This window comes from Gossypium arboreum, chromosome 12 (assembly GCF_025698485.1).
Source record: "Gossypium arboreum isolate Shixiya-1 chromosome 12, ASM2569848v2, whole genome shotgun sequence".
In the NCBI taxonomy this organism is placed as follows: Eukaryota; Viridiplantae; Streptophyta; class Magnoliopsida; order Malvales; family Malvaceae; genus Gossypium; species Gossypium arboreum.
Genome location: NC_069081.1, coordinates 90392137 through 90409930, shown reverse-complemented (window position 1 = coordinate 90409930; position 17794 = coordinate 90392137). Strand labels below are relative to the sequence as shown.

The 17794-nt window shown below is 36.3% G+C and overlaps 1 protein-coding gene across 2 annotated transcripts; it reads left to right on the top strand.

The window, feature by feature from the left end:
• Nucleotides 1-1196: 1196 nt before the first annotated feature.
• Nucleotides 1197-12385, top strand: LOC108479165 (ATP-dependent helicase BRM-like). Of its 2 annotated transcripts, XM_017781600.2 has the most exons (15): nt 1197-1961; nt 2466-3779; nt 3893-5215; nt 5413-5525; nt 5801-5888; nt 5982-6068; nt 6230-6322; nt 6407-6490; nt 6575-6778; nt 7427-7666; nt 7748-9298; nt 9382-9927; nt 10553-10804; nt 11028-11643; nt 12210-12385. In XM_017781600.2, the coding sequence occupies exons 1-15, from the start codon at nt 1749-1751 to the stop codon at nt 12254-12256; spliced, it is 6771 nt and encodes a 2256-aa protein (XP_017637089.1). In that variant the 5' UTR covers nt 1197-1748; the 3' UTR covers nt 12257-12385. The 2 variants fall into 2 exon arrangements, with proteins under 2 accessions (XP_017637089.1, XP_017637090.1); XM_017781601.2 differs by lacking the exon at nt 12210-12385 and having other exon boundaries at nt 1198-1961; nt 11028-12120.
• Nucleotides 12386-17794: the final 5409 nt, after the last annotated feature.

Here is a 17794-nt window from a genome sequence, read left to right as displayed (position 1 = left end):
TTTTCTAAAATAATAATTTTGGGACTTAAATTAGTAAATTAGCTATTCAAGTTTATCATACTAAAATATATTTTTTCTTATTTTGCTTTTAAAAGTTTCCAAACATATATGTTTTCAAATTTATGTGCTCTAACATGGAATTAGCTATATTATAATAAGATTTTAATTTAACTTGAATAATTTCATTTGATTCAACTCGACTTGACTTTCATTTCACTCGACTCTATTCAAAAAAATTTCAAATCGAGTTAGGATGATAAAATATGACTCCTCAACTCGATAATTTTTTACTCGACTTGAAAGAATGCTCCCCCTTACCTTGGAGCTCACTAGTAAGACTTAAAAAAAAAATTAACAACCCAATAATTTAAATAAAAATTTCAAATAATTTAGTGATTTCTTTTGAATAATTCAATAACTGTTTCGTAACTTTTTGGAGTTGAGTAACTAAATTGTAAACTTACTAATAATTTAGGGATCTCGAGTGTAATTTAGCATAAGTAATTTTAAAAAATAATAAGGGCTAATTGATAAAAGATGTAAACATTAAGGGTAAAATTTGACATTATACCAAAAAAGAATAAGAGCCAAATTGATAAAAGATGTAAACGTTAAGGGTTAATTTTGACATAATGCATTATTTTTTTGGCATGATAACTTTTTTGACCCTCATACTTTACACACAAAAAAAATGAAAAAGGTCATTTTAGGCATCTATTTAATTTTTTTTTACCTTTTTTAGTCCTTAAATTTACATTTTTGTCAAATTAATGTTTGTTAACTTTACTGATGTAGTATACACGTGGATGACATGCCAAAATTTAATTAAATTTTTAAAATTTTTTATACTTTTTAAATAATTTCAATGAGTTTAATTTAAAAAAAATGATTAAATGCTGACGTTATTAATGTGTATAGCACATCAACAAAGTGAAAATATATTAACTTTTTCACCTATTTTGGGGTGATTTGAGAAAAAATATAAGTTTAAGGGTTAAAAAGGTTAAAAAATTAAATGGAGGGTTAAAATAATTTTTTTATAAAGTTAAAGGGTTAAAAAAGTCCTTTTCTTTTTTTCCAAATCTGTTGCGTCAGATATTTTCTGGGCATATTGAGGGTGTTCCTGTAAATATCAATAAAAACCAAGGGTAGAATTTACATGTCATACCCTTCCCGTAAATTTCTAACCATAGCCAGCCACAGTGGAGCCCACCTTAAAGGTAAAGCACTAAGCACCAAAAGGCAAAGAAGAGAAAAAAAAATAGAAACAAAATATTTTGAAGAAAAATAACCTCACTAGGGTTTGACCCGAAAGGGGAATTTTTTTGCAAAATTGCGTGAAAACCCTGAGATAGAGAGAGAGATTCGTAGTGAGTGGGGGCAGTGAGTCGAATCACCGAGTTTTAATTTTTATTCCACAGTTTCCGTCAAGTTCGCTCTCGATTAAATCATCAAGATCTATCTCTCATCTATACCGTAATTTTCGGATTCTTAGAGAGAGAGAGAGAGAGAGAGAACAAAAAATAAACCTGAATATTTGATTTGTTTTTAGTTAATTTTCTTTAATTTCTAATTTTGAACGTTGAGATCGGAGGGTAAAAAAGGGGTTTTATTAAATAAAAAAAGGGTTTTTGGAGGGATTCGGGTTTGTGGAAGTGGTGGGGTTTTTTCTTTTTTAATTTTTTGTTGTAATAATTTGGATTCGCGGGGGAATTTTTTGTGAAAAGAAAATTGGGGGTTAGTTTTTTATGCATTCTGGTAGTGGTGGTGGAGGTGGGCCCAGCCGGAACCCAGGTGTGGGCCCGGTGGGTCGGGCGGCATCTACATCGTCCGCAGCTTCGCCATCTTCTTCGTCGTCGGCCGTTTCGACCCCACACTTGGGTTTTGATTCGGTACAGCAGCAGCAGCAGCAACAACAACAACAAAGTCAGAAACAACAGCAGCAAATTGCGTCTAGGCAGGTAAAGGGTTTATTGAATTTTAGATATAGCTAATGGAAAATGATTGAATTGAACTTGATTTTGTGAACTCAAGTCTGTTTTTGGTAAATGGGCAGCGGTGAATTGTTGAATTTGGCGGGTTTTGGGAGCTTTAATTTGGTGCAATAAATACAATCTCTGATGTCTTACATAAGGTTGATTAGTTATTTGGTAATTCAATTGTGTTCCCCGGGGGGGGGGGGTTATCTGAGCTCCTTAGGAGTCCGGGGAACGACTGTAATCAGCTCTTAGGTCTTCAAAATCCTTTGTGGAGATGCAAGTGAAAATCTTGTTAAGTTTTATTCTACTCCTTTTGAAAGATCCATAAGTTTCCTTTTTTTTTTTTTTTGAATTACTTGTTTGAAGTATCTGGTTTAGTCAACCCTCGTATCTTTGAGTCATTAATACGACTGGTACCAGTTAGCACTATGTGTCAGTTTGAGAAGTTCAAGCGTTATATTTTTGTGTTTGTATTTGTTCTTGCAGTCATTACAACAACAATTACTTAGAAAACCCGAAGGAAATGAAGCTAACCTAGCATATCAAGCCAGTGGCCTGCAAGGACTGATGGGAGGTAGCAATTTTCCTTCATCTCCAGGCTCCATGCAACCGCCGCAAATGTCCAGGAGGTTCTTTGATCTGCCTCAACAGCATGCTTCTGTGCAGGACAGCCAGAATAGGAGTCAAGGTGTTGAGCAACAAATGGCGAGTTCTGCTCAGCAAGCTTATTATCAGTTTGCTTACCAGGCTTCTCAGCAACAGAAGGCACTTTTGGCACAGCAGCAAGCTAAGATGGCGATGTTGGGCTCTGCATCTGTTAAGGATCAGGACATGCGAACTGGAAACTTAAAAATGCAGGAACTTATCTCCATGCAGGCTGCTAATCAGGCTCAGGCATCATCCTCTAAGAACGCATCTGAGCAGCTTGGTTGTGCTGAAAAGCAGATGGAGCAAGGATCAAGGTCTGCTTCTGAGCACAAGCCACCTGCCCAGGCAACAGTTATTGGACAATTAATGCCTGGGAATGTTTTAAGGGCCATGCAGACACAACAATCTCCGCAGACTGTTCAAAACATGGGAAACAATCAAGTTGCTATGGCTGCACAGTTGCAGGCGTGGGCACTTGAGCGTAATATTGATCTGTTGCAACCTGCAAACGCCAACTTGATGGCACAGCTCATTCCACTAATGCAGAGTAGGATGGCTGCCCAGCAAAAAATAAATGAAAGGAATATGGGTACTCAGTCATCACCAGTACCTGTGTCCAAGCAGCAAATCACTTCTCCATCAGTTCCAAGTGAGAGTTCTCCCCGTGGTAACTCATCAAACGATATATCTGGCATGTCTGGCTTTGCCAAAACTAGGCCGATGGCTCCACCAAACACTATTGGGTCAACTTCCAGTGTTGGGGTGATTAACAGTGCTAACAATGTTTCAATGCAGCAGTTAGCAATTCATGGCCTAGATAATCAAGTGCTTCCCAGACAGTCAGTTGGGCATGGAAATGGGATGCCTCCTATGCATCCTCCACAAGTATCTGCAAATGTTAGCCAGAGTATTGATCCATCCTTGCCAGCAAAAAATTCATCAGGTGGCATAGAAACAGTGCAAATGCAGCATATGAAACACTTCAATCGATCTTCTCTTCAGCCTGCTGCACCTGGTAATGATGGGGGATCTGTTAACAATGTACCATCACAAGGGGGAGCTGCTACCCAGATGCCACAGCAGCGTTTTGGTTTCACTAAACAACAACTTCATGTTCTCAAAGCACAAATACTAGCATTTAGGCGCCTGAAGGTATACTAATCTCTCTCTCCATATCCTATCCTTCTTTCTCAGACCATTTATGTATTTTGCCTTTCTGCTGATTGCGTGATGCTGGATCATGCTGGTTTTGTGGTCATTAACAGAAAGGAGAACGTACACTTCCACAAGAGCTTCTTCGAGCCATTGTTCCCCCACCACTTGAGGTGCAGCAGATGCAGTTACCTCCTTTAGGTGGAAATAACCAGGACAGAGATGGTGGAAAGAATATAGAAGATCAAGCGAAGCAGGTGGAGTCAAAGGAGAAGGTTGCACAGGCTGAGCAATCTACCAAAGGACAGAATATTACTAAAGATGAAGCTTATGTAGGAGATGATAGAGCAACTGAATCAACAGCTCATATGCAAGGTGCGTCAGCTATGGCCAAGGATTCATCTATATTACCTGCTGGAAAAGAAGAGCAGCAAAGTTCTGTCTTTTCTGTCAAGTCAGACCAAGAAGTAGAACGTGGTCTTCCGAAAGCTCCAGTTAGAAGTGATTTTAGTGCAGACAGGGGAAAGGCTGTTTCACCACAAGTTGCGGCATCTGATGGAGGGCAAGTTAAGAAACCCGTGCAGGCAAACTCTGCCCCCCAGCTAAAGGATCCTGCCTCTGCCAGAAAGTATCATGGTCCACTCTTTGATTTCCCCTTCTTCACTAGGAAACATGAATCATATGGCTCTGCAATGCCTAACAGCAATAATAATTTAACTTTGGCGTATGATGTCAAAGATCTCCTCTTTGAGGAAGGCATGGAAGTCCTCAGCAAGAAACGATCAGAGAATTTGAGGAAGATTGGTAACTTACTAGCAGTAAATATGGAGACAAAAAGGATTAGGCCGGATCTTGTTCTGCGACTGCAAATTGAAGAAAAAAAGCTGCGACTTAAAGATCTGCAGGCTCGTTTAAGGGATGAAGTTGACCAGCAGCAACAAGAGATAATGGCGATGCCTGACAGACCGTACAGAAAATTTGTCCGCCTATGTGAGCGTCAGCGTATTGAGCTGGCGAGACATGTACAATCCACTCAGAAGGCCTTAAGAGAGAAGCAGTTGAAATCCATCTTTCAGTGGCGTAAGAAGCTCCTGGAAGCTCATTGGGCTATCCGTGATGCACGAACTGCTCGTAATAGGGGAGTTGCCAAGTACCATGAAAGAATGTTACGAGAGTTTTCAAAGAGGAAAGATGATGATAGAAATAAAAGGATGGAAGCCTTGAAAAATAATGATGTTGAAAGGTACCGGGAGATGTTGATTGAGCAGCAGACAAATATCCCTGGAGATGCTGCAGAGAGATATGAAGTTCTTTCATCATTCTTGACTCAGACTGAAGAATATCTTCAAAAACTGGGAAGTAAGATTACAGCTGCCAAGAATCAGCAGGAAGTAGCTGATGCAGCAAATGCTGCTGCTGTTGCTGCACGGTTGCAGGCAGGGTTTCTTGAACTCTCTCTCCCTTGTACTCACTCCTAGTTGTCTTTTAGGGTGTTCCCCCTTTCTCAGTTCCTTTAATTTTTTTGGACTGAATTCTGAGCCTAAAAATATAATTTCCTTTCTTAATCACCATGAAACTAGGTGGATTCCCTGTTATTTACTTACTTTTTTTTTTTTGTACTTCTTGACTAAAGGGCCTATCAGAAGAAGAAGTTAGGGTTGCTGCAGCTTGTGCTGGGGAGGAAGTAATGATAAGAAATCGGTTTATGGAAATGAATGCACCCAGGGAAGGTTCATCTGTTAGCAAGTAAGTTAATGTTTTCAAGCATATAATAGTTCATTTCTTAGGACTTATTAAGAGGCTTCAGTTGCAAAGATTGAGCGGGATGGGTGTAAATCTTGTGACAGTAAGATGGGCCTTATGCAGTAGCTTTTCTCATGCTCTTTAGTTCGGTAACTATATCACATGTGGTTTATATAAATTTACCATTTATGTTTTTGTTTATTCTAAAGACATTTTCTCATATGCCACCAAATTTTGGTCATTTTTAGTCATTCTTCATCTGTCCTGGTCATCAACAGGTATTATAATCTTGCTCATGCTGTCAATGAAAAGATCATAAGGCAGCCATCAATGCTACGAGCTGGAACATTACGAGACTATCAGCTTGTAGGTTGCTATGCCTTGATTTTTGTATCTGTCAGTTTACTACTTTGTTATAGCAAGTTAAGATTTTTATGGCATCTGTGTATTTTTTGGTAGGTTGGTTTGCAGTGGATGCTTTCTTTGTATAATAATAAACTAAATGGTATCTTGGCTGATGAGATGGGTCTTGGGAAAACTGTTCAGGTATTGTTACTTTAAAAGATATTAGTTTCGAGTAACATTGCAGTTTATATTATTTTGGAGTTAGGCAGGGTTTTGGAATTAGTTAGAGCATTTATTGTTTTGGCAGATAATCATATGATAAAATAGGGTTGTTAATTCCTAGGTTTTACCTTATTGTACAGGTTATGGCATTGATTGCTTATTTGATGGAATTTAAAGGAAACTATGGCCCGCATCTTATAATTGTCCCAAATGCTGTTCTAGTAAATTGGAAGGTTAGTTTTATTTTTGCTTTTTATTGACTGTTATGATATTTTCCTGATATGCTTGGAAAGAACTGACTGAGTTCTTTCTTGCAGAGTGAGCTCCACAATTGGCTGCCATCTGTGTCATGTATCTATTATGTCGGAGGAAAAGAACAACGTTCAAAATTATTTTCTCAAGTAAGAACTACAGGTTTCTGTATTTAGTTGTTCTTTTAAGTGTCAAAATTTGCTGAACTTTCTTCTGGTTTTCTTGTTTTATAGGAGGTTCTGGCAATGAAATTTAATGTCCTTGTGACAACTTATGAATTCATCATGTATGACCGGTCAAAACTTTCTAAAATTGATTGGAAGTACATCATAATTGATGAAGCACAGCGAATGAAAGACCGGGAATCTGTTTTAGCTCGTGATCTTGATAGGTACCGCTGCCAAAGGCGTTTGCTGCTTACTGGGACACCATTACAGGTCTGTTAAGGCAGCTCTAGCATGTTCTGAAATTGAAAAATTACGTGTATGTACATGCATACAGATTTGAAAACTTTGAACAACTTTGTCGCATTACTATTATGGCTGCCATCTACATGAAATGGTATGACCACCATTATTTATTGGCAGCACTTTTATTGCATACTCAGATGCACACCTTGACACCTATGCACTTAGGGTAGGCTTAACTCTATAACAAGTTTCTCCTAAGTTTAGAAATCTTAAATTTCAAAATTTGAATTTTAATCATGTCTCTTCTAATTGGTTCCTCACTAAACATCCATGTGCAGAATGAAAAGGGGCTACTTCACTATGTCATACAATGCTGTTTGAGTAATGGTTGAAATTTTAACGGTCTTTCCTTAACATCTTTTAGCTGGCAAAACTTAACGGGGCTCCCTGCCATGCTCTAATTATTCACAACATGAATTTTCTTGGCCAAAAAATGTGTGCTTGTTTAGATAACCTGTTTTTCACAGTTTACTTTATACCCTTCATTGTGGCTTATTAAATGCGTTGAAGTGATAAACCTATTCTTACCTTTTTCTTCCCTCCAGGCTCACTTTCTTATGTGTTTGTGTTTCTATCGTATTTGATGTGTTGAATAAGAGTTTCTTTATGCCACAGAATGACTTGAAAGAACTCTGGTCATTGTTAAATCTTCTCCTTCCTGAAGTGTTTGATAATCGCAAGGCGTTTCATGATTGGTTTTCACAACCATTTCAAAGGGAACCTACACATAATGCAGAAGATGATTGGCTTGAGACAGAGAAGAAGGTTATCATCATCCATCGACTTCATCAAATTCTAGAGCCCTTTATGCTTAGACGTCGTGTTGAAGATGTGGAAGGTTCACTTCCTCCAAAGGTATGCTGTTCTTGTGTCCTACTTTAGAAATCACTTATTGTTTGCTGGTTCTAATGATGTTTTTTCCTTGACCAACTACAGGTCTCAATAGTTTTAAAATGCAGAATGTCAGCTATTCAGAGTGCCATTTATGATTGGATAAAATCAACTGGGACTCTTCGAGTTGATCCAGAAGATGAGAAGCGCAAGGTTCAAAAAAATCCAATATACCAGGCTAAGGTGTACAAAACTTTAAATAACCGGTGTATGGAGCTTCGGAAGACTTGTAATCATCCTTTGCTTAATTACCCATATTTCAATGACTTCTCCAAAGATTTCCTTGTAAGATCTTGTGGGAAATTGTGGATCCTAGACAGAATCCTAATAAAACTGCAGAGAACCGGGCATCGGGTATTACTATTTAGTACCATGACGAAGCTTCTGGATATCTTGGAGGAATACTTGCAGTGGAGGAGGCTTATCTACAGACGTATTGATGGAACAACTAGTTTGGAAGATCGAGAATCAGCTATTGTTGACTTCAATAGCCCGCACTCTGAGTGCTTCTTATTCTTACTAAGTATTCGTGCTGCTGGACGTGGTCTAAATCTTCAATCTGCTGACACTGTAGTGATCTATGATCCTGATCCAAATCCTAAAAATGAGGAACAGGCAGTTGCTAGAGCTCACCGAATTGGACAAACAAGGGAAGTCAAAGTAATTTACATGGAAGCAGTTGTTGACAAAATCTCTAGTCAGCAGAAGGAGGATGAATTAAGGAGTGGAGGTACAGTTGATTTTGAGGATGATTTTGCTGGTAAGGATAGATATATGGGATCCATTGAGAGCCTCATAAGGAATAACATTCAACAGTATAAAATTGACATGGCCGATGAAGTAATCAATGCTGGACGTTTTGACCAGAGAACAACACATGAAGAGAGACGCATGACTTTGGAAACATTGTTGCATGATGAGGAGAGGTATCAAGAAACTGTCCATGATGTTCCCTCGTTGCATCAGGTAAATCGCATGATAGCAAGAAGTGAGGAAGAAGTTGAGCTGTTTGATCAAATGGATGAAGAACTGGATTGGACTGAGGAGATGACTTGTCATGAACAGGTACCTAAGTGGCTTCGAGCCAGTGTAAGAGAAGTAAATGCTGCTGTAGCTACTTTATCAAAAAAGCCATCAAAGAACATTTTATTTACTGCTGGTGGCGGTACTGAATCCAAAGAAACAGATACTGAGAGAAAAAGGGGACGACCTAAGAAAAAAATTCCCAGCTATAAGGAAATAGATGAAACTGGGGAATTTTCTGAGGCAAGTTCTGATGAGAGAAATGGCTATTCTGTGAATGAAGAAGAGGGAGAAATTGGTGAATTTGAAGATGATGAATTTAGTGGTGCTGTTGGGGCTCCACCTGTAAATAATGACCAGTCAGAAGAAGATGGTGCACTTGGTGATGATGGGTATGAGGATGCCCAGGCTTCAGAACACATTAGAAACAACCACTTACTTGAAGAAGGTGGTTCTTCAGGATCATCATTGGATAGTCGTAGACCAACTCAGATGGTCTCTCCAATATCTCCTCAGAAATTTGGATCTCTCTCTGCATTAGATGCTAGGCCTGGTTCTGCTGCAAGAAGACTGGCATGTCTCTTTTCCTATAATGATTTGTTATTGTGGCATTTGTTGAATTCTGCTGTTTTCTCATGTTTTGTTTATTTTGGCAGTCCGATGATTTGGAGGAAGGTGAAATTGCAGGATCGGGAGATTCTCACATGGACCACCAGCAATCTGAAAGTTGGAATCATGATCGCGATGAAGGCGAAGACGAACAAGTTGTCCAACCCAAGATAAAACGAAAGCGCAGTATTCGGGTTCGACCTCGTCAAACTGTGGAAAGAGTAGAGGAGAAATCGGCCACTGAAGTGCCTCTTCTCCAGCGTGGAGGCTCATCTCTGTTGCCTTTCCAGCTGGACCAAAAATACCAATCACAACTGAGGACTGATACTGAAAGAAAACCAACACGTGAGCGCAATGCGTTCAGGCATGATCCAAATGATTCGTCTTCAAAAAGTAGGAGGAACTTACCGCCAAGAAAAATAGCTAATACATCAAAGTTGCATGCATCAGTGAAGCCTGGTCGAATGAATTCTATGTCTGCTCCTTCAGAAGATGCTGGCAAACCCTCCAGAGAGAGCTGGGACAGTAAACTGGTTAATACATGTGGGTCTTCAAATTTTGGTGCTAAGATGTCTGATGTCATCCAAAGAAAGGTATACTTGAAGTGACTGTAATTTTGTGTCTGGTTTGTATATCTGTTTCTTACCTTAAATATGTAGCCATCATGGGTTTTTTTCCTGGTCATAGGTGATACTTTGGAAACCTTGCTTTAGTTTTATGAATTGCTTGATGGTGTTTCTTGTAGCATGCTCTCATTAGTCTCCATATCTCTGGTCCTCCTGAATTACTTAGCTTTCTTCGTTCGGATTGGATCTTTTGTAATTGCTTCAAATGCTCTGCAGTATAAACAGATTTCATCTTGGCCTGTTCTGTCATCCACAAATTGGTTTAGGTTTTGCTATGTTAGGCATTTGGATAACTGGAGTGTATTTTATGAGGTTGGGAATCTTCTTTTCGGGTTTTGGAAGTTTTATTTGTTATATAATATGTTTAATCATTTGCTCTACCTGGTTGTTTGTTTGTTTGTCCATGTCCATCTGCTTTTTGTTTTCTTTTTTGGAATTGGTCTTTGTGTGTTTAATCTTGAAGTCATTATATTTTTCATGGTTTGCATGTAATGAATAATTGAAGGATTGCATATTAAAATATCTTCCCTTTTGAGAAGTGAGCAGTTTTCACCTTTGGCCTTTATTGACTAGAAAATTCTCGTCTTTCCAGTGCAAAAATGTGATTAGCAAGCTTCAGAGGAGAATAGATAAGGAGGGTCAACATATAGTACCACTTTTGACGGACTTGTGGAAGAGAATTGAAAACTCTGGTTATGCAGGTGGAAGTGGAAGCAATCAGTTGGATTTCCGGAGGATTGATCAGCGTGTTGACAGATTAGAGTACGGTGGAGTTATGGAGCTTATTTCAGACGTGCAGCTAGTTTTAAAGAGTGCCATGCATTTTTACGGGTTTTCACATGAGGTATAATCTCTTATCATATCTTGGCATTTTTTGGTGTCTTTACGTGTTCACACTAACTCACCTTTGCATCACTCTTTTGACTTTTGCCGTGGATAGTCATTCTGGAATCAAATAGTTTGAGAGCTTTTCATCGAATTTAACCTACTTATACTGTGTTTAGGGTTTAATTTGGTCAACTTCCTGATCTTTTTTCTTCTTCTGTAAATGTACTTGGGATTCACAGGTCAGATCTGAAGCAAAGAAAGTACATGATCTGTTTTTCGACTTGTTGAAGATGGTATTTACAGATACAGATTTCCAGGAAGCTAGAAATTCATTATCTTTCTTTAGTCCAGCATCTACCTCCACCTCGGGTCCCTCCTCTAGACAGGTAGCTGTTGGCAAGAGACAGAAGCAGATGACGGACGTAGAATCTGATTCAGGCTTGACTCAAAAGTCATTGCAACAACGTGGACCCACCCATACTGGTGAGGAAACAAGGATTAGAGTGCAGTTGCCCCAAAAGGAATCGAGGCTTGGGAGTGGAAGTACCAGGGAACCATATCAACAAGGTGATTCTCTTCCAACTCATCCGGGTGAGCTGGTTACTTGCAAGAAGAAGAGGAAAGACAGGGAAAAGTCTATGGTAAAGCCTAGGACTGGATCTGTTGGCCCCATTTCATCCCCGAGTATAGTTCGCAACATCAGGAGTCCAACAGCAGGGTCAGTCTCTAAGGATGTGAGACCGACCCAACAGACCACCCATCAGCCTTGGCCCAACCAACCTGCTCATCTGTCAAATGGTAGTAGTGGGAGTGTTGGTTGGGCCAATCCTGTGAAGAAGTTGAGAACAGACACAGGTAAAAGGAGGCCAAGCCATTTATGACTTTCTAGTTTCTAGATCATCACCTTAAAAAAGAAAAAGAGAAATTGCTGCCATTGAGTGTAAGTGCCTAGTGTATTTTGTGGCTCTTCATGGCCTGTACAACTGCAATTAGATCATACCATTAATGTAGTGTAGGCTCATTGATCCCCCTCGTTGTATACGTCTTTCCGTAGTAGTTTCAATGCAATAGTTTTCATATCTGCAGCTTGCAGGTATCACTATTTATACCCGTATTTTCCTTTTAGAGCAAATAGATTGCAGTTTTAGTACGAGAAAAGAGGTTGCGAATATTAAGATTCGAATATCGTATTTACTGCATGAATTTGCCATTGACAGAAGACAGGATTAATTGTATATTTATTTAGTGACAGCAGGAACTATTGAGAATTGAGAAAGTTCTTTCCTCGTAAACAAATTCAAGTCTATTTCGAGTTCGGATTTGGCTCAATAAGATGCATCATCATTTACAGATTTTACAGTAGAATCACTCTTCTAGTCGTCTTCACCGAGTACCTAATTACTGTATTTTCCCCTTTGCAGCTACTGGTTCCGAAACCTGTCATAATTTCTATATAGGATCGAAATAAAGGATCAAAGAGTCATTATGTCGGCATTGAAGCATGACTCGGTATATCGTGGATGCCAGTAATGTTCACTTATTTGGTATGCGAAGACAACTATAATATAATATAATATAAAGCATATATGCTAAGAAATAGGGTATCTGAATTAACTAAATAAGCAAATACAACACTGCCTCCCACATTAAAAACCTTGGGGAAAAATGTTGATACCTTTCACTCTTTGTTCGTACGCACCTCGGTCGTGCAAGAAAAAGATAGCAACTCTAGAAGGTAAGCTTTCTAACCAAGGTAATCAATATTGCCAGCAATGAGGCGAAAATACTATTATCACAAAGCATCTTCGAGTTGCATTAATAGAGCACAAAACATATTTTTACTCTAACATGGGGTTTTAAGTGGTAAAAGTACCATGGAAGCTCTTGTACTAGGAGTCAATTCGCCTCCCTCTACTAAAAAAAAAAATAATTCAGAGTAAATTTGAAAACTAGCACAACGACAAGATCCACTAGTAAATTGCAAACAACCCAAGAACAAACCTTCAATGGATTCCAGCCACCAAAAACACTGCACACTGGTGCATTGTTTTCAACTCCAATGTTCCGAGAAAAACAGTCAAGATTACAATAGCATTCTCCAAAATTCATAGCTAATACGCTGAAAAAAGAATGATGATTCTTTTGGGAAAGAATTGAAAACTAAAATTTAAATTATACAATATCATGATCCACTGATCTCTTCTGTAAAAAGGAAAAAAATATTATTTAATCAAATCATTGGATACATACTTATATTTGATATTTATATTTAGGTAGCATTTGAGAATAAAGATTCTTAAATTTAGATTTGGATTTAAAAGATAATGTAAATTGAGTAATAAATTATTTAGAATTATAATATTTATGATAATTTCTCAAATTTATGGGTCTGTTAGATGCCTATTTAATAATGAATCCCAAATTCTTAAAATGTTTTTGGATTTGACAAATCCATGTTTTATACTTATTGTAACAACTTGATTTTGGGCCTAGTTGGAACAGTGGTTTCAGGATCACGAATCCGATATAGAAAAATTTGTTTTTATTACATTTTCATGGTCTACAGTTTTATGGAATGATTTTGTGAAAATTTCATTCAAAAATTTTGACGTTTGAGCACTCAATTTAGCAAAAAGGACTAAATTATAAAAAGTTCAAAACTTGAGTTCTATATCTAGAGGTGTCTAATTGATATGAAATTTTAAATTGAAGGTCATTAGATGGAAATTAGACCATTTGTTAAGTTAGTGGACAAAAATGGACATGGGGTAGGAGAAATTTCATGTTTTATAAAAAGGGCATTTTGGTAATTTGTCAATTAAAGACAAAATAAGTACAATAAAAGCAAAATTTAGTCCATTTTCTTCATGCTTGGTCAAAACTTGAAGGGAGAAGACATAGCTAGGTTTTTGCCACTTTTCAAGCTCGATTATCAAGAGAAACAAGGTTTGGACCTACATTGGAGAAAAAACAAGGTGTTTGACGAGTAGGTCCTATTTCTACTATTTTGTATCGAGGTAAGTTCTTATGTAAATAATGCATTGATTTAATTATATTTTGAATGCTTTATTATTGTATGAATTGTGATTGACTCATGAACATATTTGACAAAGTTTCGACAAGCGTAAAATCTCGGTTGAACCTTAGGAATAGATAGGATACAAATGTCATGATATTAGGGTTACAAAGACTATGTGTAAGACCATATCTGGGATATGACATCAATATAAGACTACGTGTAAGACCATATCTGGGATATGGCATCGATATGAGACTTCGTGTAAGACCATAGCTGGGCTATTGGCATCGATACGAGATTACATGTAAGACCATATCTGGGATATGGCATTGGTATGATACCGTGTGTACGGAATTCCCAAGTATCCTTTAGTATTCCAAGTGGTTCAACGGGTAAGTTAACGAGTATGTCAAAAATGAATTGTGTGTAAATCCAATTCGAGATGACTCAGGTATGTATGTGATGAACCCTCAGTAGGGTTATGATTAAGTTATGATTATGAGATCTTAATAATATTTATGCCAATTATCATCATGTTAATTGTATGTTAAATGTTTTGTTATGACGCCTATTATTTGCATGAGAACTTACTAAGCTATATAGCTTACTTCCCTTTTCTTTCCCTTGTTTTATAGAGTCACCAAGCTAGCTTGAGGATCGGAGACTGTCGGAGATCCACTCACACTATCAACTGATTATTTTGAGTACCAATGAATTTGACATTTTGAGTTATAGCATGTATAGAGACTTGGTTATTTTGTTATGTGTTGGCCTATATTGGTTGATAATTCATTTTGTAAATAGCCATTGAAATTGTAACACCCCTAACCCTTATCTGTCGCCGGAACGGGTTACAAGGCATTACCAGAAAGTTTAGAACAAATACGGGCAATCACATAATTATTTAGCATACATATCGCAATTTAATTATAACGTCCCTTTCATGAGCCCTCGAGGCTCAAAACATATATAAATATACCTAAATCATGTTCAATCATCAACTTAATAAACTAACCAATGTACATTCATAGATACTCTACCTGTATTATCTAAATCAATCTAATAGTATACCAATAACTAATTCTATATTCATACTTATGTGAACCAAAACATATCATTTGATAGCAATAATACATAACACATTAGTTCATATGTTTTTTAAACATTATCATATTATAACATCATTTAAAACCATTTCTCAAAATGACATACACAAACAACCTAGGTACATGGCATTTACCAAAAAGGAAATGTAATTCACCACTTTGAGTTCGGGATTGGTTTTGGATGCTGATTCAACGATCTGACTTTACCTAACCTACGCACAAAAACAAATCATACGCTGAGTATAACTCAGTGGTATTTCTATAATCCGAATATTTATTAAACAATAATTTATAATATTTATTTATATAATCACATATAAACAAAATTATTCAACAAATAATCAATTTCATAAATGCATCATTCATAACACGTTCAATTCTCATATCATACTATTTCAATTTCATAATTGCTATTCAATAGCTTTTCTCAATAGGATACACCATTCAATTTCAAACCAATATCCATTTCATGAATCCCTGATTCATGCAATTCCATGAATTTCAATTGCATATTTCATTTCATTGTCCATTCCAATCCATATTCAATATCATTCATTGTCAACCAATTGACCAAATCATTTGTTTACCCCTATTAACAAGACTCGGACTTTGATGGATACACATATCCAACCAAAACACACCAGTACGGCACTCAGTGCCTCATCGGCCAAGTCAAAGTAAAATAGTACGGTACTCAATACCTCATCGGAATTATCTAAAGTAATAATACGACACTTACAGTGCCTCATCGATTTAAGGTCGAAGTATCCCTGAACACTTCCAATCCTATGGCATGCCAACTATTTCCGACTCAGCGCGATATAGTTAATGGGGTATTCAATTCACTTTTCAGTTTCCAATCAAGACACATTTTAATTAATCACGTAAATTTATAATTCGATTCAATTCAATTCAATTTTCAATAACAAATATTCAAATTCCACAATAATCACATATTCATATCTATTTCATTACATTCCCAATCAATCCATTTCAATTGTAAAACACAATACAAATAATTCTCACCTTAATTACTTACCATAATATTTAATCAAAATACAACAGTTAATAGTTAAATTCACTTTTCAATTTCAACCAATATTCATTCCAATTCAAATATTCACATATGTACATGAAATCAATTCCATTCAATTTAATTCAATATCACAAATCAATATCACTCACTTCAATGCACTTACCTTACATATTAAGTCATAATTCAACAATTAATTATTAAATTCGGATTATAGAAATACAAACCGTAATTTCTGAATCACTCCTCATTGACTTTCTCTTTTCCTTTCTTAGCCAAGGTCTCCGGCACAACGTTAGCTACGGAAATTTAAAAAAAATCATCAATACAGACAATTTCACATTGAATATTTCAATTCATATTCAACTTTAACTCAAATTTCAATTTAATCTCTAAATTTAGACTAACTTTATTTTTCCAAAACAAATCTCATATTTTCATTCAATTCCCATTTTAAACTAATTTCAACTCTCTAATTTCACCATAAAACCCTAATTTTGAAATTTTTTCAATCTAGTCCCTACTATTCAAAACTTATGATTTATTCTACAATTCAATCCTTTTCTCATTTCTAACTTGAAATTCTATCAATTTAACCCCTAATTCTTCAAATTGTTCAACATGAATAACATCTAAAAATCTATTATCTTTCAAAATTTTCAACATAAATCAAATAGTATTTGTCTTTAGGATTCCAAAAACATCAAATTCTCAAGAAAATAGGCTAAATTGACTTACCAATTAAACCTTTGAACTTGAAACCCTAAATTTTCCTTTTCTTTCTTTTGTCCTTTCTTTCTTTCCTATTTCGTTTCACTCTGTTTCTTTTTCTATCTTTTATTTCTTTTAGTTTATTTCTTTTATGTTTAGTTATATTATTATTTTTAGTTATATTATTATATTATAATATATATTACTTAAATAATAATTAAATACATATATGTATTACAAATATACTTGTGTACTTATTACACATTTACATTATTATTACCACACAATTGTCGTAATTTAATTTAATTTATTTAATTAATAAAATATAATAATATAATAATAAAATAATATTTACTTAAATTATAAGTAAATATATAATAATTACTAATATATGTATATTATTTATACATATGGAAATTATTTTACACATGTCAATTTATGGTTTAATTGCATATTTAGTCCCTTTAATTTTTTCTATTCTATAATTCAACTTTTACCCTATATTCAATCTAGTCCTTATCCCCAATTACTCCTAATTTAAACAAATTCACCTATCCAAAACCTAATTAACCACACAATTAACTTCATAAATATTTTTAATAAATATTTATGAATCCGTTTTTCAAAAATAAAGACCCGAAAATACACTTTTCGATACCCGTGACTACCGGGTCATTACAGAAATTGGCTAATATTAGTTTAAGTATATATGCATATGGTGATGTTTTCATGGATGTGGAAATTTGCATGGTTTAAGTTGATAAGCATGTGATGATTGTATATGGTAAATGGTAGCATGTGAATGATGTGTGGATGTCTTGATTGTGGCTGAATTGGTTGAATGTAATTGCTTAGATTGGTGTTATGTTTTGTTGTGTAGGTGTGTACATAAAAGGGGGACAAAATGGCTTGGCAAATAGCCTTGTTTTTGTCCACATGGGTAAACACACGCTCGTGTGTATAGGTCGTGTGTGACACACGGCTTGCCCCATGGGTGTGTGTTACGACCGTGTGTCCCCTGCACCTTAATTGTTGCAAAAAAGAATGCTTAGAATTGAGCATACGGGCAGAGACACAGGCGTGTGTCTCAGCCATGTGGATGACACGGCCTCAGGCACGGGCGTGTGCCCTGGGCAT